At 38.2% G+C, this 25,181-nt stretch overlaps 1 protein-coding gene across 1 annotated transcript in view; it reads right to left on the bottom strand.

Moving 5' to 3' along the window:
• The window catches only part of IL1RAPL1 (interleukin 1 receptor accessory protein like 1), a 737,124-nt gene extending 712,477 nt beyond the window's left edge, over positions 1–24,647 (bottom strand). Inside the window, exon 1 of the mRNA XM_057538635.1 lies at positions 24,492–24,647. Coding sequence (XP_057394618.1) covers positions 24,492–24,647 — 156 coding nt within the window. The remainder of the gene's footprint in view (positions 1–24,491) is intronic.
• Positions 24,648–25,181: the final 534 nt, after the last annotated feature.

The raw sequence follows: 25,181 nt of genomic DNA, 5'->3' as shown, positions 1-25,181 counted from the left end.
AGAGAGACTCACTGCATTTCCTATATGAGTGCCTGAATCAGAGGAGGCTCCAGATCTTAGGAAGAGTAGATCTTTAGAGGTAGACAAGACAAACAACACGGAAGTAATGGGAAAAAAGTAAAAGAGCAGCAGGAAAGGGGCAAAAGTCATCATTATTTTTTAAGTTAAGATCACACATTTAGAAAGTTAGTTGCATATCTCTGTTTCTATTCATTCCATCACTCAGACCCCTAAATACTTTGCAACACTCTGATCTTAAATTTAATTGGTGAGCAGAGCCTAAATAGAAAGCCTGGAGATGAACGCTATGATTTCTCCTCACTACCATGTGTGAGGAGATGTTGAAAACCCCCAAGAGCCTCTAATATCTGGGCAAAAATGACCCGAAAGATTCTAGCCAAGCATTCAGAAGTAACATCTTCCCAGGTGGGCCTGGACGGCAGTACTGCACGCTCCTTCCTTAGATTCGGAGCAGAGTAGTAGAAATAAAATGGGATCATCGCTCACACAGATCTAGATTTGGATGCTAATTCTGCTGCTTTGTGATCATGGCTAAGTTGCTTACCTATTCAGGTCTCAGTTTCGTCATTGATAAAAACTCAGAAAATGACTTGTTTTAAGGGGCTGATGGGAAAATTACACTAGAAAATATATACAAGGCATTTGGGACAAAGCGTGGCCTATATTTAATATGTAAAATATGAGAACTGTTGTAATGCTATTTATTAGACTTTGAATGATACTATTTTACCACGCATGCTATCATTTTGAACTACATTATCCTTGTAGCCCCTAGAACACTTGGTAAGGTCCTGTACATACGGTAGATGCTTAATCATTACATGTGAATGAATGATAGCCTCGATTAGACAGAAAAATCATATACATAAAGATCCAAGTAATAAATTGTTTTGCCTTATTTGATTGCAGTCATAAAAGAATCCATGTCCAACCAAGTAGTTTAATTTTTCTTAAAGCATTTACTTTCTAAAATTAATTAATTTATTCATTTTTGGCTGTGTTGGGTCTTCATTGCTGCATGCAGGCTTTCTCTAGTTGCTGCGAGGGGGGGCTACTCTTCCTTGCCATGCGCGAGCTTCTCATTGCGGTGGCTTCTCTTGTTGTGGAGCATGGGCTCTAGGCACGCGGGCTTCAGTAGTTGTGGCTCGTGGGCTCTAGAGCGCAGGCTCAGTAGTTGTGTTGCACGGGCTTAGTTGCTCCGAGGCATGTGGGATCTTCCTGGACCAGGGCTCGAACCCGTGTCCCCTGCATTGGCAGGTGGATTCTTAACCAGTGCGCCACCAGGGAAGCCCTTAAAGCATTTAAGTTCTGAGGTATTAAAGCATAATTGAGAACACAGCGTTTTGAGCCAAACTGACTGGGTTCAAATCCCATCTTTACCATGTATTCAAAGTGTGAACTGGGGCACAGCTCCCCCTCCTGTAAAACAGGAGTAGAACGAGAACTGTCTCATAGGGTTGTTGGGATGATTAAATGAGTTAGTAAAACCAAATGAGTCAAGCATCTAGAACACTGCTTGGCAGCTACAAAGCACCACTGAAGTATTAACTCATTCAAATTAGTGACTGATGTTGAGTATTATCAATATTTAACACCACAAACCCCATTTAATAGTATATATTATCATATGCAATTTAAGTATGAAAGGTTGAAATAGCTAATGTGGGAAAGAGTAGATCCAGTCTCAATCCTGACTCTGTAACTAACTGGCTTCATGACCTTGAGTGAATCATGGAGCCTCTCTGCATGTCTGATCAGTTAAATGTGGGCATCGAATAGATTGTGTTTGTGGCCCATTCCTATCTCTACTACGATAACATTCTCTATTTTCACTGCATCTTGTAGGGTCATTTGTCTTCCCCTAGGAGTGCAACTTCAATTCTTTAAAAGAAGTCAGTGGGGAAAAAAATCTTCTACAGAGAATTTCACTTTGCTATCAACCTTCTAGCATCAAGTCTATTCCATACACAATAAGGCAAAGCTATAGTAAAACATCCTTATGCTATTTCTTTTTAAGACCCCTTCACATTTACCAATGCCATTGGAACTGAACTCAGGAAACAGTAAAGTATCAAGGAGACCTGCGAAAGAGCCCTTTTTAGCTCTCTCTCAGCATTTCAGTGAGCTCTTTGTTTCCAATACTCGTAGTTGCAACATCTTTGTGATATCACATCTAAGTGCTGTATTACTTTTTTTGAGCCCAACCCCCTTTCTTCCATGAGCCACCACAGATGATATGAAGCATATGGTGGCCATGTAAAACCGGGATTATAGGGCTTCCCTGGTGGCGCAGTGGTTGAGAATCTGCCTGCTAATGCAGGGGACACGGGTTCGAGCCCTGGTCTGGGAAGATCCGACATGCCGCGGAGCAACTAGGCCCGTGAGCCACAACTACTGAGCCTGCACGTCTGGAGCCTGTGCTCCGCAACAAGAGAGGCTGCGATAATGAGAGGCCCATGCACCGCGATGAAGAGTGGCCCCCACTTTCCACAACTAGAGAAAGCCCTAGCACAGAAACGAAAACCCAACAAAGCAGTCAATCAATCAATCAATAAAATAAATCTTAAAAAAAAAAAAAGGGATTATAACACAACATCCCAGAAGCTTTGAATGATAGAGGACTTCAGCGATAATTCCACCTCAACTCATTTTTAAAATGAGAGAAATGACGCCAAAAGATATCTTTTAACTTGTTCAAAAGGATATGGATAATTAGAGATACAGCCAGGACCAGAAACTAAGTCTCCTGTATCCTTATCTACCATTTTTACCACGGTATCATGGTGCCTTTGTGTTAAGAACTACTTAGCTCAGCCAGACCAAAAGGGAGTTCCCTAAATCAATTTCTTACCTCAATTGATGTCACCGGACAGTATGCTTACCTTAAGAATATGGCCATGTACCTTATGACTCTACTAGTTCCTATTTCCATAGGAATCATCCAAACTATCACAACTCCCACACCCCAAACACAAAACATTCCTGCACTGCACACAAAGTTTCATGGGTACTCACTCTAAGCAGCAATGCCAAATGAATTCTGGATGAGAGTGACTGAGAGCTTGCTCTTAATCCCTCAATTTAGGAATTTAGAATTGGGTCTGAAAATGCTTCCACTTGACAGAATAACAAAAAAAAAATGTTTTCTTCATTTGTTGACTACAGTATCACAGAGACATCAGCAATGGTTAATGGCTTATAGGGAAAAGTCTGGAAATGTTAGCAATTTTCTGACTTCAGTCTCTTGAGTCAAAGCACACACTGTATCATTGGGTTTATTTTGTTTCATCCTATAGGTACAAATCTAGTGCCAAAATAACAAACTAAAAAATATTTAATCTATTCTACTGATGTTTGTTTTAATAGGCAGACTTTGGAAAAAAATATATTTACATAACATACATATATGTTTATATAACATACACAGGTATATTTACATACATACCACTATGTGGTAGGCAGAATAAAGCCCCTCCCTCGCCCCCCAAGCGGTCCAACATCCTAATCCCAGGAACCTGTGAATTGGTAGGATAACATGGCAAAGGGGCATTAAGGTATCAGATGGAATTAATATTGCTAATCAGCTGACCTTAAAATAGGAAGAGTACCCTGTATTATCCAGGTAGTCCAATGTAATCATAAGGGCCCTTAAAGTGGAGGAGGGAGGAAGAAGAATAGAATCAGAGAGGGAGATACACCACTGAGGAATGGTCAGAAAAATGAGACATTGCTGGCCTTGAAGATGGTGAAAGAGAAGCATGGGCCATGGAATGTGTACCACCTCTAGAAGTTGGAAAAGGCAAGCAAATGGATTCTTTCCTATAGCTCTGCTGACAACTTGATCAGTAAGACCCGTGTCAAATTTCTAACTCCAGAAGTGGAAGGCAATAAAATTGTGTTGTTTTAAGTCATTAAGCTTTTGAAAATTTGTTTCAGCTGCAAAGGAGATCTAATGCACACTACTCATTTTTTAAACCATTGAAAACCATTTAAACCAATTAAACCATTTTTTTTTACCATTGAAAACTGGAAATTGAATGTGGTGTGATATTCAAGGTCTTTATGTAAAAAAAACCCTGATTTTTAAAAAGTAATGTAATTTAGTTATAATGATTCTCTATCACATAAGAAAGCAGGACTAATGAGAAGGAAAATAACTATCCCACCTTCTGCAACAGAGATTAGACTATAAAAGATAAATTCTAAATAGATTACTATAAATGAGTAAGACTATACAATTTTAACACAGACCACGAAGAAATGTTTTCCTATCAATACTTCCATTTTCCTAGATCACTAGGCATATATGGTATATAAATTTTAATTTTAAAGGCTGTTATCTTTTTGAATGATAAAATTCAAAATTTTATCTCTTTGTAAAATATAGAGAAATATGAAAAAGTGTTTAAATTCAGATTTTTTAAAATCCTCTTTAAATCATAACTTGCAGTACTAATTCAGTAGATATTAAGAGGTCATTGATAAGGAAAAAGGGGATTACACACATTTTTGTTTCGAAAATGAAGTTCTAGGCCATGTTCTAATAAAACTCTACTACTGAAGACAGCCACATCTGCCTCTGACCTCAGTGGCATTCTGGTCTTCAAAGTCCACATACCCACATCTATCCTCTACAGTTGATGACTGTACGTGACTGTAGGTTCTTGGTGAGCAAATGTGAGTCACTAAAGATATCGATAAAATGATGTTTCTACCCTCCCAAACCCAATGGATGACCAAACTGAGTCTTGGTGCTCTCTAATGGCTAGAAAGAAATGGAGACAATTAGGAGATAAGGAACCACGTGAGAGGCTGTTGTCATGTAGGATAAGAAGGTAGCTCCCAAATTCACAAGTGATTGAGTAAACAGTAAAGCAAAAATGGCCTTAAGAAATGGTATATGAACAGAAATTACACAAATTGTGTAGTTTGTGAAATTGTAAGGAGGACGGCAAACAACGGCAAGCAATGACAACAATGTGTCACAATGACTCCAGGTAACAGGCCTCTAAGGCCACAGTGATAGCTTTTAATAGATGGTGAGGGAAGAACAGAAACTGTGAAGAATATGATTAAAGGTGTTGAAAATATCGTATTATCTAAAACTTTCAACCAAAATTACCTGCTCCAGTTTCTTTTTGTTTTTTTAAGTATTTTAAAATTAATTAATTAATTAATTAATTAATTTATTTATTTATGGCTGCATTGGGTCTTTGTTCCTGCGCGCGGGCTTTCTCTAGTTGCGGCGAGCGGGGGCTACTCTTTGCTGCGGTGCGCAGGCTTCTCATTGCGGTGGCTTCTCTTGTTGCGGAGCAGGGGCTCTAGGCACACAGGCTTCAGTAGTTGTGGCATGCGGGCTCAGTAGTTGTGGCTCGTGGGCTCTAGAGTGTAGCCTCAGTAGTTATGGCGTACGGGCTTAGCTGCTCCACAGTATGTGGGATCTTCCCAGACCAGGGACTGAACCAGTGTCCCCTGCATTGTCAGGTGGATTCTTAACCACTGCACCACCAGGATAGTCCTGCTCCAGTTTCTTGAACACATGCTGCATGGTATAACAATTCCAGGTGATATTTAGATAGCCAGATAATCTACCTTCTTCGACATATAAGGAAACATTAGCAGAGAGGAAGGAAAGGCTATTTACAAACTCTGTAATCATCATACAGCTTGAGAATAACAGAAGCAGGTGTGTAGGTCTTTCTCTAATACTCATGAGCAATAGGGATCTACTGTACTGAGAAAACACAGCTTGCTGCCAAATCTGTTGCACTGTGCTTCTGCATTCTTTTCCATTCTCAACAATAAGGAAGGCTCCACATCATAGCTATTGAGTTCATTCAGCTGTTCTCCTATCGTTTCCTCCAGTCTCACCATAAATTTCTATTGTGCCAACATGCAGAGAATTGATTACATTCTTTTTCAGTCTGCCTTTGAAACTTGTAATCAAATTATTTTATGCAATCACAAAGTGCATGAATATTTTCTTCTTTACCAATACCTCACCACACACCCCTCCTACCTCCGCACTCTTGTCATCTCCTGCTCCACCCTCTTCAGAGTTTCTCTACTACTGGTTTAGAACCCACTGAGTGTGTATACGCTACTGCAGCAGTGTTACCCACTGCCAGTCTAACATTTGTTTCACGATAACTAACAGCCACAAATCATGAAGTCAGAGATGATGTTGGTAAAGGCATGGTGATTATGCAAAGTAGTAGTATTCAAGTCCCTTAGATGCAAACACGAAGAGATCCAAATAATTACCTGCCAGTGTTTCTACAAGTTACATACTGAAAATGTTTGCAACTCAAACTCACACAGTAAACATTACATTAACAAAATTACTTATCAATTTGTAGCTTTTTCAGGATGTGCCATATGCAAAACACGGAGCAAGGCACACAAATTTGGCTCCCACTTTGACATACCAAAGTATACCCAGATCAAGGATTCTGGCATTTCACAGCTAAGAACACTATGACTATGCTTGCTGCCGTTTAATGATTGGGTACCATATCTAATTAGTGCATGCTCTTTTCCCATTAGCAGAGCCTAGGGTGTCTATAAACCTAACCTAAGTGCAAGAGAAATGAGTACTTTTTCTGCAAGACTGACAGGACTCTATCTGGTAGGGCTACTGGTAGTTTATTAGATAAGCAGCAATTCTAAATTAGGTTATGCTGGTTTTGACAGTTTCTGCAAACTGACATTTTCATTTGCTCAGTTTCTTGGAACAACCCATCATGCAGATATATTACTTGTTGAAATCTCATAAAAACTCTGTTTTTCTCTGGGCTGTGAGCACGAATTTCTAATGAACTTGGCTCTGAGTGAAAGGCAAGTTCTCACCCATTACTGCAAGGGATGGTTTTATTTTACTGAATACCAATTTAACAATATCAATGCAATACAGATGTCCTTATTTCTAATGTTGGATATATGAGGCGTTACCGTCGTGACCTCAAAATGGGAAAAAAAAATTAAGAAATAGAAGGATAAGGATCATAAGAGGCCTTGAGATTTGCTGCTTGTACCTATAGTTTATCTTTCTGGTGCAAGTCAGTGATGGCTGGCACAAATTACAGCCATTCTAAGCTAACCAGAATAGAGCTCAATCATCTTGTTAATGATCTCAGAGCATGGTCAATCTCCCCAATCCAACGTACAGCGTGACTACCGCATCTCTGCTCAATAAAGTCACAGGAAAGTTATTCCCTTTTAAGCCTGCAAACTGAAGTAGTGTTTAAATATCTTGAAAGAGAGACTGTATCCACAAATGTAGTTTTATTTCAGTCAAACCTTCCAACTATTTTTCCATGATGAAGCGTTAGCCTATCTCCATAGAGAAGCATGTTTATTAGAATATAGTGACGCAAACAACTGAAAAACCAGGAAGTTCTCAGTCAACTGTTTTTGCTGGAGAACGATAGAGAGGTGATCTGACCAGTATTTCCACTGATGTGTCTGGTTGTTTAGTGCTGCTGAAACACATCAATAGAGCACAGAAATCTTGCTGCTCAACATTATGTTCAACCAGGCAACCAGGATGATTCACAAACTGACTTTCAAACAGAATCTGGTGGAAAAGTGGCTGGCTAACCCATGGATTCAGCCATACCTCTGTGAGGGGAGAGAGTACCAGTTTCAATATCAACATCAGTTCATTAAATCATAGGCTGCCTAGCACATGTACTTCCTTATGCTACAGCTCAAGATCTTTTAACCAAAGGAGTGATGTAAGAATTACTGTATTTGCATTTTTATGAATTGCATCCATGATCTATTCAATGGCAAGAAATGGGACTCATTTGACAGGATTTCTGAAGTTGCTTTCTTATCTGTTTCCCTATATCAGGTTTTCTGATATTATCTATTAATTCTCACCAGTAAAACACTTACGCCTACACTTCTAAAAATGGCACTTGAATAGTGCTTGTTACATATATAACAACCCTGGAAGATATTTATATATTTATTTTTATTTTTCAAGAATGAATTTAAGGTAAATTACCTAAATATAGCAAGAAAACATAAATTAGAAATTGGTAAGGGGAAAAAAAAGGGAAATAGAAGGATACAGAGCAAGGTTTCCACTAAAGCGAGGACAGATTTTTTCAGTTAGCAGCCAACTGAAAGATGAAAGCCTGGTCAGATGAAAACAACAACAACACGTGGACTCAGAGCGACACAACTACTTCCAATAAAATGAGAAAACGTTTTCTGTGGTTCTTCAACATGTTGAGAAAAAACATCCATCGTATCATCCTTATAGTAGACGGTCTCACTGGCCAGTTTTAGCTGTTGTTCGATGTGACTGCTTTGTGTAGAGACAGAGTTAAGACAATTTCTTGAGCTATATGTTGCAATTAGCTCCACTCCACAGAGAGACAAACTAAGGGCTGTGAAGAATCTTGCTCAAGGTCATACAGCCAGTTCAGAGCCTGAAACTGAACCAGTATCGATGCATTTTACTCTCCATCATGCTGCAAATGCAGGAGACACAGGGGTGCCTGCTCCATATGGCTGGACCACAGGAGGAATATAGATAGTAGAGGGACTTAGCTGTTATAACCATAACCAACATTTATTGATCTATTGCATAGGCCAGGCGCTGTGAAAATATGTTAAATGCACTGTCTTAGTTAATCTTCAAAACCATCATGAGTGGTAATAATTATTATTTATCATGTTTTACAAATGAGATAACTGAGGTTTAGTGTGGTCATGCAATTTCCAAGAAGTCACAAAGCTAGGAAGTATTAGAGCTGGAGAGTATTAGAGTATTAGAGTTTGAATCTGAATGCAAGGTCTTTAACTCTAGAATCCATATACTTACGCACTTTATTATGCAGCCTTCTTATATCAGAAGGATGTCTCTCTGTACATAATGGGGGACCAGCAATGGTTTCGGTGTGTGTAAAGGTGGATAGATGATATTTATTCATCCACTCCATCACTCAATATTTGTAACCTGCATACAATGTCTTAGCATTCTTCTAAGATAAAGTATGCTTCTAAGATACATACAATATTCTAGTTTTCTTCTAGAGATACAGCTTTGAACAATACAAACCCCCTACCTCATTGAGCTTACATTTTTAAGGAAGATGACTCTGGCTGTAGTATGTAGGATTTCATGGAGATAGATAAGAGAGATTAGTTTGAAGGTTACTGCAACGATCCAAAGCACAAGATAATATATTAGTTACCTATTGCTGCAGAGTGAAGAACCAAACATTTCCTGGCTTAAAACAACATACAATTTATTATCTCACAGTTTCTGTGGTTCAGAAGTCCAGGCATGGTTTAACTGGGCCCCTTGCTCTGGGTCTAACAAGGCCACATCAAGGTCTTGGCTGGACTGCATTCTTTTATGGAGCTTGGGTCCTCACCCAAACTTATGTGGTGATGGGCAACAATAAAGCTACAGTAATATTTAGAAGGTTTTAATGACATAGGAGTAGACAAATGGGTTAAAGGAACACATTTGGTTCCCTGTGGTTGTAGGTCTCTTCTCTTCTTGGGAGCACTCACAGCTCCTAGAGGCCACTTGAAGTTCCTTGCCACCGGCCTGGCTGCTTAGTTCATCAAGGAGTACTTCGTTTCCAGCAGAGAATCTTTCTCTTGGGGAAGGGCTCAGTACCCATTTTAAGGCTATTCTACTGATTAAGTCAGGCCCACTCAGCATAATCTCCATTTTGATTAGCTCAAAATTAACTGACTCGCCACCTTAACTACATATGCAAAATCCCCTTCACTTTTGCCTGCAGAATGTAACTGAGTCAGGGGAGTGGCAGCCATCATATTCACAGTCTCTCTGACGCTACAGAGGAGGGGATTATACAGGGCAGGTACACCAGGGGGGAGGGGGAATCTTGGGAGTCCTCTCAGAGGCTACATGCCTTCCACAGGATCTGACTTCATAATCCCCATTTTGCAGTGTATCCCAAATGAATGATGCCAGATATATTTTCGAATATAACAGGAGAAAAGTGGGAAGAGGATGAGAAAGAAAGAAAGACTAAAGAGGACTGGAATCTTTTCTTCTTGTGGACTTTAGAAACTTTTAATTGAAATGCACAATTAAAGAGCTGTAGTCCCAAATTTACTAATTTGATGTGGGGATGTTGAGGTGCTGGAAGAATATCAGGAAGTGATGTCCAGGAGGCATTTGGAAGCCTGCATCCTGAAGAGGGGAGGGGAAAAAAGCAGCACAGGGGGAGGAAACCTGGACATTACCTGAAGAGCAGAGTCAGCTATAAATGCATGAGCTCCCAGGAGTTTGACTACCGGAGAGGGAGATATGACCCAGCATAAGAACTTGATACAATGTAAGCTGTGATAGAATATTTTCAATTTAATTTAAAATGGTAAACTTTTTAAAATGCTTCCTGTGAAAATACCCTGAAATTAAAATGTGGGCTTAGAAAAATGAATGCCTTGGGCATCTTGTTCTTCTATAAACTTGTTTTTCTCTTTATGTGTAAAAGACAAACACTGTCACTCAAATGTCGAACTCATCATGACTGCATTATAAAAGTAACATGCACAAAACCAGGAGGATATTTGTTTGATGAATGAATACCTGGTGGCTGTAAATGATTTGGTAAGTGGCATGATGTCTATTTTTTTGGCAAGGCCCTAATCAGCCCAATGCATGTGTTATGGACTGTTAAAAACTTCAGAGTATAAAAAAATGGTAATGTATCTTAGACTGTGAATCCTTCACACTATGTCTGCATTCTCTAATTGCATAAACTATTTTTAAGTCCTAAAATCCCTCTTACATTCAAATCCAAGGAACATTTAGTGGGAATTATAAAAATACGCTTTAGTTACTTGCATATTTTTATGTCCTTACAAATAGAATGCGTTTTATTTCATGAAAAAATCATTTCTTATTCATCTCTATATCCATGTTTCATAAAAGGAGTAGAACTACATAAAATATAGAATGTTATTTATAAAATGATGAGAAATTATTTTTTGAAACAAAAAAGTAAAAATCCATTACAATTTATACTTAATTGCATACATATTTAAATCTATATTCTGATAAAACCCATAAGGCAAAGAGCTTAGGACAAGATGCCACAGGTCTGTACGCTTAACCACTAGATGGCTCCCTTACAATTCTAACTTTTAATCTTGTTCAAAGGAAAACTCAAAATTCACTCAAAATATACTATGCCCAATCTTAACAACTGCTTCCAGCGCCATCCATACCAGCACTATTGCACCAAATAGAAACTTGAACCAGCTGACGGTAAACCAGAGGGGGCATGTCTTGTACACCTTCATTATTTAGCAGAGTTAGAAAATGACTATAGTGTATAAGACAGTATTTCTAAACATGAGATCAATAGATTCACGTGGGGGAGACACTTGGGGTGCTTACTGACAATGTGAAGTTTGGGTATCTGTATCATATCTACTGGATCAGAATCACCTGGGGTGAGGAAGAACCAGTATTCTGTACTGTTAGCAAATTTATGTACAAAGTTCCAGAATGACAGTGTAAAAAATATACTTTTTAAGACACCTTTGGTTTTGCTTATTCCTGTGTGGACTATATGTACTGATTTAATATGCTTGTCTAATTCAATTAATACTTTTATTTTTAACTCCCAAGATAGAAAAAACAATAACCAAGAGATTTGTGAAGAGATTAAAATCATACAATCTTAGAACTGTAAAGGACTTTAGAAATCACATAATCCATTGGTTCTTAACCCTGGCTGCACATTATAATAACTTGGGGAGCTTTTAAAATCTGCCAGTGCCCAAGTCTCACCTCCAGAGTTTCCTTTTTTAATTGATCTATGATGGGGGCTGGTTATTGGTATATTTCAAAAAGCTCCCCCAGAGATTTTAATGTGCAACCAGGGTTGAGAACCACTGAGCCAGGAAAAGCTCCTCATTTTATATATAAAGAACTGTGGTCACAAATAAGTTAAGCATATTGCTGTAAAATATACAAGTTATTGGCAAAGTTGGGACTAGACTCCAGATTCTCTGACATGCAGGCCATTCCTCTTCCCACAATTCCTGTTTATTCGGAAGTGAGGGTACTCTTTTGTGTCCCTAAAAGGTGCTCCAAGTATGATAATAGTACTTTCAGAAAGAAAATGTATTCAAATATTTTTAAAGGTATCACATACATTGGCTATCACACTATAAAAACTGTGTTGCTATATCATCCTTTCTTTGCAATGTTAGAGGATGAAATTTAAACAGAAGACTTAACAGTTCAGAGCAGATAACAGACATGTAATCTGTTCATCACAAAGCAGTTGTCAGTGGCTCTTGATATTGAATGAGAGAGATGGAAGAAAGGCATCCACTGGGCCTACATGAAACAAAGACTAGAAAGGAGGCAGACCATGCCCAATATCGATTAAAAGGACACCCAGGGGAAATATTATCCTTTAACTGAAACAGATGCAAATTCATTATAAAGTTAGATAAACCACCTACAGAAACCACCTCAAAGACTGAAGGAAAGAGATACGAGAGCAACTGACAGACACCACAAGGCTTTGTTGTAAATAAAATCAATTTTATGGTTTCACTCAGTCCTTAATTTGCCAAAATGTTCAAACTAAAACCAATATACAAGCTTCAGCAAACTCAGCGGGGTGGGTACTTTTTGTCGGAACTGGTTGCAAACTGCCGAGCAACAGGGGATAAAAGCATTTGCACGGCTATACTCTCACCCACAGAGATCTTGTTCCTCATTTTGAAGGTCAGGCCATACATCACTGGCCCAATGTCAGGAAACATGCATCGCCTCCGCCTACACTGTGCCAGGTCAGTTAGAAAATAAACAAGAGCAACTGCACAGAGCAGCTACCCCCTCAACTGCTCCATCCTCCTTCTCAACTATTCCATCTGCAAAGTAGAAGCCAAAGGGAAGAAGCCAGGCAGCAAAATTCAAGTCTTTTGCTTAAGATGCCAGTATTTCTAATACCTTGCAGCAGCAGATTCTATTTTTTGCTGATAAACACAGGACAGACTGAACTGGTAATACTAGATTGTTTACAGCAGATCTCTTAGAAATGTCATTGGGACTTTACAAGGCTTTGCCTATGTCTATTTCAGACTGTTGTGAGATAGAGGCTTTCAAATTCCTTCTGCTACCAAAGGTCTCATGTTTCAGTCATCAGCCTCCTCGGGGCCCATCAGCCATCAGGCTGTCATCCCAGAAAATTCTAAACTTTAAATTCCAGTCACCAGCATTGCCTATGGAGGATGACTGCTAAATTACAATTAGAGCCTGAGTGGTTGAAGAATGGCCTTGCCTACTGGTCAGTCACTTCTCATTAACAGTTTAATAAGAATCTGTTCATCAGATTAGCTCGTGGTCGTTTGACAGACTAGGAAAGAAATTTTGGCAGGCCTGGAGATCCAGAAGAGAATGGGATGTAGTTTTTCAAGTTTCCAGTGGTGGAAAGGATTGTAGGAAGGTGTAGAGGTGAAGTAGGCTGACAAAAATCCCTGGTTGTCTAAAAGATAACTAGACATAGATATAGATATACATATACATATATTTTAAAAGGAACATAATGATAGAGTACCTAAAGGGACCACAGTAAAGGGAGCGGGCTTGAAAGTAGGTTTGATATTATGGGGAGCAGACGGCCTGGGAATGCTGAAGTCATATTATCTAATTAAGAGTGCTAATTTTTCCATAGGATTCAAAGTAAGCTTTCAAATAATATTAACCTTCCATATGCTCTGAAGCTCCTAATTTAGTACCTCTATAGAACACAGTTCTAAGCCCTTTCACACATATTTTCTCATTTTTCCCAGTTGGCTTCATCCCATTTCCTTAAAACAGACTTACTGTATACAGGCATGCTTTGAAATCCCTGGGTGAGGCTGTCTTGCTTTGAAATGAAGGCCTACCCTCTCAAAGACATTACAGCAAGTAACTTCATAAGAAATCAATCTCATGAGGACTAAATAGGTGAGCTGTACGGCCATTATAAATTTCTTCTGATGGGTTGAGTCATTTAGCACGAGGGCAAAAAGACCTGGAGCAACAATGCCACGTTATATTCGATGCCATGTCAGCCAGTGGCCATGGACACTCGATAAACAGCAGTATGCTGTGACTGACTGTGTACCACACAGTTTGCAAGTACTGAAGATGTAATAAGCTAAGTCAGGAAAGAAAGGGAGTTTGGATTGCCTTTCTTCCACAAATATAAAATATCCCAGATCACACTAATATGTTTGCTGAGAGCATAGGCAGAAGTGGCTAATTTTTAAAATAATTTCTGTAATTCAGAACATCTTCCTCAACAAGCAAAGCTATTTCTGTGCTAAGAATTGATGCTGGCATTGCAGGCAAGGCATGGACTTTCAAGACAGCAGGCAGTGTGAATGGAAGCAATCTGACTGAGGAACAGATCCAGAAATGTCCATAGGAGAATTACCTAGCCACCTTTCCCTCCATGAGATAAACTTTTAAGTTTCTTGTATAAAAAAAGGAATGGTGCTTTTTTCTTTTCCATAAAGGGTACAGCAGTTTAAGTGGTGAACTACATTTGAGATAGAATTTGAGTTTTATTCAAAAGCTTAGACAAATCACAGGTACCTTTCTTCAAGACTGACTTTAGAGAGAATTTTTTTCAAATTTTTATCAAACAGCATTGGTTCAGAGCAATAATTTCTTTTATGAAAATTAAAACCGTAATTTTCGGCAGGACAGTTAGGCTAAAGTAGTGTTTCCAAAATTTTCGAATTTTGTCAACAGCATAATAAAAAAGAACGAAGACTGACACTGTGTTTTTATTTCATCAAAATAAAAATATAAAGAAACAACAACAAAGGGAAAAGGATAACAATAAAACAGGACAATTGAAATTTCACAATAAAGGATACTTTTTTTTTTAAAGAATAAATTTAACTTGAAGAAAAAAGTGTTTCTTATTTTTCTCATTCTACCCTGAACTCATATATCTGTCATCCCTGGAACTTGACCTTGGATGGGCATTTAGGAATCAATGCCCAGAGCCAAATACATGTGGGCTCATAGCTCCTACTGGAGAAGCGAGTGATTGCAGCTGAACCCTGTTAGCTGTCACCAACCTCTAGAGTGAACCAGAGTGCCACGGGAGCCGGGCAGGTAAGAAGAGCTTGAAATTGAGTGTAGACAGGAAATACAGAGGACAGTGGAACAAATTAAACTATATCACAAAAGCACAGGCAGCAAAAGCCAGACCATGGAAAACTTTATAGAACAAACAATACAGCATCTTCAACAAATAAACCCCTTAAAAATGATAGAGAGGTATGATGATTAATTTTGTGTGTCAACTTGACTAGACTAAGGGATGCCCAGATAGCTAGTAAAACATTATTTCTGGGTACGTTTGGGAGGGTGTTTCTGGAAGAGATTAACATTTCACTCAGCAGACTGAGTAAAGAATATCTACCTTCACTAATGGGGGTGAGAAGGGCATCATCCAATCCATTGAGGACCCAAATTTCACAAAAAGGCAGAAGAAGGGCCAATTCCCAGTCTCTTCTTGAACTGGGTGATCCATCTTTTCCTGCCCTTGGACACTGGAGCTCCTGGCTCTCAGGCCTTCAGACTCCAAGTGAATATACCACCGGCTTTCCTGGTTCTCCAGCTTGAGGACAGCAGATTGTCAGACTTCTTGGCCTCCATTACCTCGTGAGCCTATTGCTATAGTAAATCTCCTATTATATATCTATATCTATATCTGTCTCTCTCTATATACAGCCTATTGGTTCTCTTTCTCTGGAGAACTCTAATACAACGGGGAAACCTATAGATTGAAAGAGACTTAAAAGATTTTAAAAATTAGACAAGACTTAACTACAGTGTTCAGGGATGTATATTCGGGTGATAAAACTAAGAAGAAAAACAAGGATGCAATTCTAGAAAAGTCATTATTGTGTTTACACTTGTACATTTGTGTGTTGGGGGCACTGGTTAGGAGGAGGCACGTGGAAGGCTTCAAGAGTGGCTGGCAAGAGTCTACTTCCTGACCTTGAGGATAGTAATAAGGGTGTTTGCTTTAATTAGTAACTAATTAGACATTCATTAACTATAAATTTGTTTTACAAATATTTTCAGTATTTGTGTTACCTATAAAAACACAAGACATATACATTTTTTAAAATGAAGGTTCTGGAGTCAGACTACCTGGTTTAAGCCCAAATTCTGATACTACTTATGTGTCCTTGGCCATAGTTCCGCCTCAGTTTTCTAATGTGGATGTTGATGATCCCAATGGTACCCATTTAACAGGGTAGTTCTGAAGATGAATAGATGTAAAGGTTCTAGAACACTATGTGGCAGATAGAAAACACTTTGTGGGTGTTAGCTATTATTATACGAAATGGTTCTGTCCAGGAAGCAAGCAGAGGTAGAAAACTAAGAGATTAGGGGGCAGTGATGCAAAGTGCTGCAAATGTATGACAGTCTTAGAGATGTTCTGCATCATAATTCTCTCTTTTTCAATTTTCCACTTAGTTTATTCCAGAGAGTGATGTTTGCTGTATGGAAAAGAAAATCTACAATTTTACAATGAAAATCAATGGAAAATAGAATTCACTTGATCGATTATTACCTTGCATCCAAAATCATTGGAATTCATCCATTTCATTAACCGAGGCAAACTAAAGAGGTAGCTCTTTCTGTTAAAAAGGAGGCTGCCAAATTAAATATCTTAGTCTGACTGAACCTCTCATGAGTGCAAATTAAAATGTTAGAGACTTTTTGTTTGAATCCTAAAACTTGGATTAGGCTTTCAATGGATTAAAAACTCCATTCATGTAAAGCTAGTCTTTTAAAAATCACATTTTTGGCTTTTTAGCTTTTTATGAAAAGAAGGCAAAGCGTTCTTAATCCTATTAATTCATTGATGTATTTTCTTCAATTTTAATTAATTGTTTTTTTTTTTCTGACCTTTGGATTGGGTTATCACTATACACTTTTAGTATTAGCAATTTAAATCTTGTTTTTTGAGTGCATTTCGGACTTCACTATTTTCTATATAAAATATGTTAATGAATTGCATTTTAGAATGTTGATAATTCTAATAAGAACACTTTAAATTACCACATCAAATTTAGTAGAGTTAAAGCCAGTGTCCACACAGGTTACTCAAATGTTTTAAAAGTCTTTTGACTCACATTTTTCAAAAAATCCTCCATTCTTATGCAATTAGGAAAATTAGTTTATAATAATGTCCTTGGGAGAATTCAATGTTTAAAAAGTCCCCACGGTATTTTATTATTCTGTCTTTAATGATTTTCTACAGTTTTGGCATATCTACTCTAGTTTAGCTGATTACTTAAGAGGTTGACTTTATCAGGTAATAACTATTTGCAGAATTGAATTGTACTTTTTGCACTTTCACTGACCAAAACTGACTACATTTTTTTTTTCATCTGTTAAAAACGGATGATGTGACCTATTTGCTAGGGGCTTAGAGAAAGTAATTAAAATATACCACTGGAACTTCACTGTAACACTCTTTTACTCTTACTGAAATGAGGTCAATGTCAAATGTGTTCTGGACCCTGGAACCTGCCTTATTCCAACTTTCATCTTGTGAGGAGAGACTCTCAGGCATTTTTAATAGCCCATCTAGAAGGACAATGGTATTGACCATTTCAAATTCACACATCTATACATACTCTTGGAGCTAAAAAAAAATATGTCAACACGGTTCATCAGAATTGAATATCTCCTACGTATCAATGCAAGAGTGCACCCATGTGCTACTCAGTGCGGTTTGCAGACCAGCAGCATTAACACGACCTGGGAGCTTATTAGAAAGGCAGACTGATCAAGATCGCCTTAGTGGTCCCCTCAACTTGACTAACCTTGACACAGGTTTCTTCCTGACTGTAGGATACTAACCTCTCTTTTCTTAGGGTATTTACTTTAGAAAAGTTGCAACTGTAAATCGTTTCTCTGTCTCGTTGTGATGTAAATCTTCTACAACCCAGAAATGACTTTCTCAAGGACCTGGGAGCCATCCCTTGGAAATGTAATTATCAAACAGATAGGGCTCCTGTCTCCAGCTTCCCTCCCTCAGTGTCCTCCAGTACTTTTCCATTAGTCTACCCCAGCTGATAAGAATTCTCTCACCTTTTGTTTCAGTGGAGTTGAGTTCAACTTCTCTCCCCTATTGGAATAGTCTTGAATAAAGTCTTCCTTGACTATTAAACTGGTCAGGTGCATTTTAAAAATAAGATTCTTGGCCTTGTCCCCTAACCAGACAACCCATTTTAACAAGATCCCCAAGTATTCCCAGTGTCCAATAATGGTTGAGAAGCGCTGCTCTAGACTGTAACACTGATCACTCCTTGCTGGTACTTACTGGGGCACAGGTACAAATAAAAAACAACATGCAAATGTTAGATAAGCACCACCCAGTTCAACAACATTACAGTAAAAACCATTCCTATTTCAATTACCTGATCATCTTGTTCTGTCTTTACTTGAGTGTTCTTTTTGAGTATATTCTGAAACAGTCTGGGTTTTATTTACATTGCTTGTTGTTTTCAGTTAAAAAAAAAAAGTGAATGTTTTCAAGAAGACATGTGTGAACCAATCCTTCACACCATTATGGAAGACCACAACACTAAGGGTGCACAACCCTGTATCTGCTAGATGCCAGGCAGTCAACTGTGTGTACTAATATTTCCTTCATTCATTGAACAAATACTAAGTGCCTGTTAGGTACCAAGCATTGTTCTAGAGGCTTGGGATCAGGGAAGAAAACAGTCATAACTCCTGCCTTCATTGTTCTTACCATCTTGAATCCTCACAAGAATTCATTGAGGCATTTAACAGTATCACAATTTTATCAATGAAATTGTTAAGGCTTACAAAATTTAGGCAGACATACGATTTGAACTAAGTCTTGTGACCTCAAAATGAGTACTATTTTTGTGGGTGTGTGTTTGGGTGACACATTCTTTCATGCATCCTTAATAGTGGCAAAAACGAACCCTTGCAGGTGAATTCTCTATTGGAAATAGGTCTAGTTTTCTTGTACCAAGTGAAAATGGTAAGTAATAGAGCTATATGAAAATGGTAGGAGACTATTTAAGACAACAGTGTTGCTTTGCTTATACATATATTTGGTGAATATATATACATGTGCAGCTTTTGTTAATATTTTATAGTTCAGATAGCTGAAGAAGCATGGCATATGTATATGTGTGTATGTGTATATATTACTCTTTTGGCATAATGGCTATAATATATGTAATCTATAATCCCTTGCTTTAGGGATTTTAGGGTTTTCAAGATAAATGTTCCTCTGATATAATTTCAGCCATGTCTTATTTATGAAACCTTCACAAGGTGTATAAAAATGCACTGCCAGGATGATTCGTTCTACTGAGCATTAGTAGCCCTAGTCAAGCAAATGTGAAATCACAAAAGACAGAGTGATACACACTTTTGTCTGTTTTGGGCTTCATTTCATTTATCTTTGGAAGATTTGTTTGGCCAGTTTAATCATGAAACTGCAGGTAGCCAACTTAATTTTTGTTAACGATTAACACATCACTGCATGATGGTTGTAGAAAAAAAATTCTGATAAGATAGGATAAATTTGCTACCTTAATTTTTATTACTGAAATATATGAAACTTTATGTTCATCTATGTCAACCAGTGATTCTCAATCCGAGTAGAATCAGATGCAGCAGAATTAGATGCAGACCTTATTCTAAAAACCGTACTAATGCCGAAGCATCATCCCAGACCAACTGATGCGGAATACCTGCCAGTGGGGCCCAATGTGTGTTGATTATAAAAGCTCCCTAAGTGATTCTAATGTGCAGCAGGGTTGAGAAACCCTGATTTATACACTGCATTTTAACCTTTATTTTTCCTACAGAGGATTTTAATTCATGCTTTTTTTAAAAGACAAGAATCTCAGAATATCTAAGTATTACTTCTATTATGTTAGATTTTCTGCTCTGCCAATATTTGCATAGCTGTTTAATACTCAGAATGAGCTACCACATATTTCCACCACAATTAAACTGAGAGCTGACATTTACAATTTCCACGTAGCCACAATCAGTTCCCAGATTCCCTGGTGCAACCAAGAGTAGCACACTTATTACCGTAATGAAGCCATGTTTGAAAAGTTCTGTATCAGAAATGATTCAGCATTATTCAAAATTATAATCTGATTATTCAATTTCTATCCTGTATTCAATTTGAACTGCACCTGTCACCTTTTAGAAGATAAGGTAAAGAGTCTCCAAAAATTTACTAACATTTTACGCAATTTTTAAGCTATTTGGATATGTCGGACATGTAAATATCTTTTACTTCATGCAGATTTTTAATTGTAGAGAATTATTGTATCAAATTCCAGTGGAATAACGTTAATAGTAAGATACATCAAATGACAAAAATAACTGTCTTTAAGATCTAATAGTGCTTACTTTTCAACCATGTGAGCAGTTTGTAAGGTGAGCTTCAAACATACTTTTCAATTAACTTAGTTGTCAACTTATAAAAGATTAAAGCCATCATCAAATAAACTATAGTCTCTTTTAAAAGTATGTTGTTTCAAACTCCCTTCACACATAACTAAAGAAGAAAAAGAAACTACCAGGAATCAAAATAGTCCTTTCTTTTTAATTTTCCATTGAACTACCTCAGTTTTCTTTTTATGCTGTTAATACTGAACTGGTCAAAATGAGTTTTTAATAATATGAAGACCCTTTTTTTACACCCAATTAATCATTTAATCTCTAGAAACCTAGTAGCAGATAGCAGTAAGCAATTTATTATATTAAAAAACCTTCAAGTTTTCAAGCAGAAACAGATTTGCCCCTAAAGGATAAGAGAAATGAAAGAATCCTTAACCCTAACTATATCTTATTCCTGATTGACCAGCGGTCCAGAAGGTCCCATCTCCCTATCATCTCAGTCACTGTTGTCAACTTTCACTTTTCCCATAGGCCTCCTACACTGCCACATTCCCTCTTATTTTCTAAAGATTACTTTGCTTCAACTATCAAAGGTTCTTATGTAGGCAAGAGTTCTGATCAGATTTCAGAAATTCCACCCAGGCAGCAATATGGAGGACAGATCTGGAGGAAGGTCAAACTGAAAGTGTAAAGATCATTTAAGAGACAACAGTCAAGGGCTTCCCTGGTGGCGCAGTGGTTGAGAATCTGCCTGCTAATGCAGGAGACACGGGTTCGAGCCCTGGTCTGGGAAGATCCCACATGCCACGGAGCAGCTGGGCCCGTGAGCCACAGCTGCTGAGCCTGCGCGTCTGGAGCCTGTGCCCCGCGACGGGAGGGGCCGCGATAGTGAGAGGCCCGCGCACCGCGATGAAGAGCGGTCCCCGCACCGCGATGAAGAGTGGCCCCCGCTTGCCGCAACTGGAGAAAGCCCTCGCACGAACCGAAGACCCAGCACAGCCAAAAATAAATAAATAAATAAATAAATAAAAATAAAATTAAAAAAAAAAAAAAAAAAAAAAAAAAGAGACAACAGTCAAGAAAGGTTGCAATTCAAGTGAGACCTGCACCCTGTCCACCAGTCAAAGGTACTAGGCAAAATCCCAGTACCCTTTGATGACTTGTAGCACAACCATTATTACCACATTCTACCATAATAATGCTGTCTTCTTCTTTCTCCTATTATTAGCTCTCTCCCTTGCTAAACCACAATCTCTCTAAGAGGCAGACCACTGTCTTTTCTATTTTTATCCTAGCACAGGGCGTGGCACAATGTAGGTATTTGAAAATATTTGTAGAATATTCATATGAATGAATAAACATAACAATGATTTAAAGGATGTTTCTTTGTATAGTGGAATACATGCTTTATCTACATTTAAGTGTTTGCTTTCTCAACAGCTAGTTGGAAGACTTCAGCCATTTCATTTATTTCCCACTTTTTTAAAAAATATTTTAATTTTGGCTGCACTGTACGGCAGGCGGGATCTTAGCATGCGGGATTTATTAATAGTTCCCCGACCAGGGATTGAACCCATGCCCCCTGCATTGGGAGCACAGAGTCTTAATCACTGGACTACCAGGGAAGTCCCTATTTCCCAGTTTTTAAAATCTGTTAATCAAGGGGTATGGATTAAATTATTTCTAATATAGGTTTTGACCCTAATATGTTATAGGACTTAGTTTCTATTAAAAATGTGTCACACACAGGCAATTATAAATTGTCACAGGTTGACTCAAAGACTGCATTTCATATAATCAACTGTTTGTCACCCGTGTCCATTTTAATAGGTTCAAAATGATTTCATGTCTACTCAGAAATATTAGAAGTATGTGAGGTGACATACAGATGGAGTGTCAAATCAATATTTCTTCCATATGAAATCCCAGATTGCTAAAATATGTATTTTTGTCATTAAATGATTTTATTTTTAAGTGACTAAAGTGCAGGAATATTAAAATTTTATAGTTTGATGCCATTAACATGACTACTAATGCTGAATCATATTTTTCCTTAATATTCTTCAATATTCTTTGCCTTGTTTGACATCAGCACTGCTTCCTGAATAAAGATGAATAACCCAAGTGAATATACAGTTGTACAGTATTTTTTACTTATTTATTTATTTTTTGGCTGCATTGGGTCTTCGTTGCTGCGCACAGGCCTTCTCTAGTTGCGGCGAGTGGGGGCTACTCTTTGTTGTGGTGCACGGGCTTCTCATGGTGGTGGCTTCTCGTTGCGGAGCATGGGCTCTAGGCATGTGGGCTTCAGTAATTGTGGCACGGGGGCTCAGTAGTTGTGGCTCACGGGCTCTAGAGTGCAGGCTCAGTAGTTGTGGCACATGGGCTTAGTTGCTCTGTGGCATGTGGGATCTTCCCGGACCAGGGCTCGAACCCGTGTCCCCTGCATTGGCAGGCGGATTCTTAACCACTGCACCACCAGTGCAGTGGTTAAGTGGTTATTGCTTTCTTTTAATAATGAAAACTTTGCCTCTACTATTTTCATAATGATCTTCATTTTATCTTTAGGAAGGAGTCAATATATTAGGTTTATGTTTCTGGGTTTTTAAAAGTTAAGACCACAGACATATTGAATAGAGCAACAGGACTTAATTGCTCATCTCCAGTTGCATAGTAACCCCCAAATAGTGTAAACACAGGATGCTTTAAGTATTTCTCAACAAGATTTAATATAAAGAAGGGTTTTATTTTATAATGCTTTGGATATGCCTTACCTAGGAGATATGAGAAAATAGCTATTTTTTTATATTTTAGGCTTCCATATTTTTCCAAAGGCTACAGAAACAAGCTAGCATAAACATTTAAAAGTGATAACAAAGATAGTGTACTAGTTAAGCCAAACATTACAAAATAAAAATTATAGCCAGATGTGTTATAGCCAGATTGATATTCACATGAAAATGTGCCACACCAAAGAACTTTTACTGGACAGTAGTTTCATGTACCATCCAACATGACCCTACACTATAAAATAAACTATATTTATTTCACATTGTCATGGTGCTCAAGTGGTAGAGGAGACAAATGAGATTCATTTCTGTACAAAAAAAAGCAAATATGCTATTTGATTGTCTTTAAAGATTTTAAGTGGAAAATTAGTGAAAAGTAAGTACTATTAATAACACAAATTTATTTATTTTTAAATCTCTGAGTTGTTTTGTTTGTTTGGTTTCCTTTGGTTTTTTGCTTCACTGGGCTTCAAGTCTATTTTACATTCCATTAACTGGTTAGTGCATAGTACAAGTGTGTGTGTGTGTGTGTGTGTGTGTGTGAAAAAATAAGTAAATTCTGGGTATACATGATTTGTGTTTTCTAAGTTCAAGAGTTCAGTCAATAATTTCAATTTGCATGCAATTTCTTAGAGTAGCTTTTCAATATTTCCTTCTTTAACTCATGTATAATTTTTCCCTGCAAACAAATCCACAGAAGTCAGATCATTTAAGACTAATGCCTGGTAACTACCAGGCATTTTACAAGGCGCTTTACCTAGAATATCATGTTTTAGCTTCACAAAAATAAAATAAGGCAATAAAAAAAAATGAAGTACTAAACAATGGCTAAATATGTAGCAAAATGGGAAGTTAAACTACTATTAAACTACTATTGATAGAAAGCCTATGATCCCTCTGCTATAACACATCGTATATTGAGCATGGAACACACCATCCGGCAAATATTTGGCATTTAATAATGGTTTGTTTAATCAGAATTTCAAGGCATTTACTAGGTACATAAGGCAGTGATTTTCAAACTGTGAGTAGGTCATGAAATCATTTTATTTGGCCTTAACCAGAACTTTATCAAAATGGGATGAATTAATCGATACCATTCCACGTTTCAAGTTTTCTGGGAAGAGCAGTCTGTCATGGGCAACACCTATGCACGCACATCCTTTTTGTTGAGTGTGCCAAAATGCAAGCCATAACATCCCCTGTGTGGCGATTAATTAGGTGAAAGTTACCGAAGCATGACTACCATGAGACTGCTTGATCCTCAGGGCTTGGGGCGGGGTGAAGGCTGGAGGGACTGTCTTGTTAGTTGTTTGCAACAAAGGTGCTGAGCCCTTGGCCCTGGTTTCTTCAGCGATGGTGCAATCCACTGTGTGCGTAGTCGCCATCTCAGCATACTGTGTCACTTCATGGTACTTGGGGTAGAGAAACTCGTGCTACCATGCTGATGCTCCTGCTGTTTGCTATGCTGTGAATATGAAACAGCCATGCTCTAACACATGGAATCTTACTGTCTACTTCCAGCACCTATGGGATGGTGACAAGGCAGCCTCGTACTTGCTTAGTCATCTCCTATGGAGCCTTGTTACTCCTTGCCATCCTCTAGGAGGTTAGGGTTCTTCCCTGAGAAGGGAGTAAAAATAAGTGCAGGCTCTGGGAACCTGTGTTTGAGTTGTGTAAGGATGTGCAGGTTAAGCACGGCACAAGTCCAGGGGGCAGCACATACATAGGCAGCAGGCCAGTTAAGGTGTCAAGGTATCAAAAAAAAGTTTGAAAACCACGGATTTAGAAAATGCAAAGAAACAAGCAGAAAGTATTGGTTGAGAGAATTTGTGTTGAAGGGAGAAGTGATCACTTCTAGTTGAGCTCAGGTGAGAATGTGGGATTTAATCCGTCTTTGAGATGAAAGGAGGGACCAGAAG

This window comes from Balaenoptera acutorostrata, chromosome X, assembly GCF_949987535.1.
Source record: "Balaenoptera acutorostrata chromosome X, mBalAcu1.1, whole genome shotgun sequence".
NCBI classification, from domain to species: domain Eukaryota; kingdom Metazoa; phylum Chordata; class Mammalia; order Artiodactyla; family Balaenopteridae; genus Balaenoptera; species Balaenoptera acutorostrata.
The sequence above is the reverse complement of the archived record's forward strand: the minus strand, read 5'-3'. Positions and strand labels throughout refer to the sequence as shown.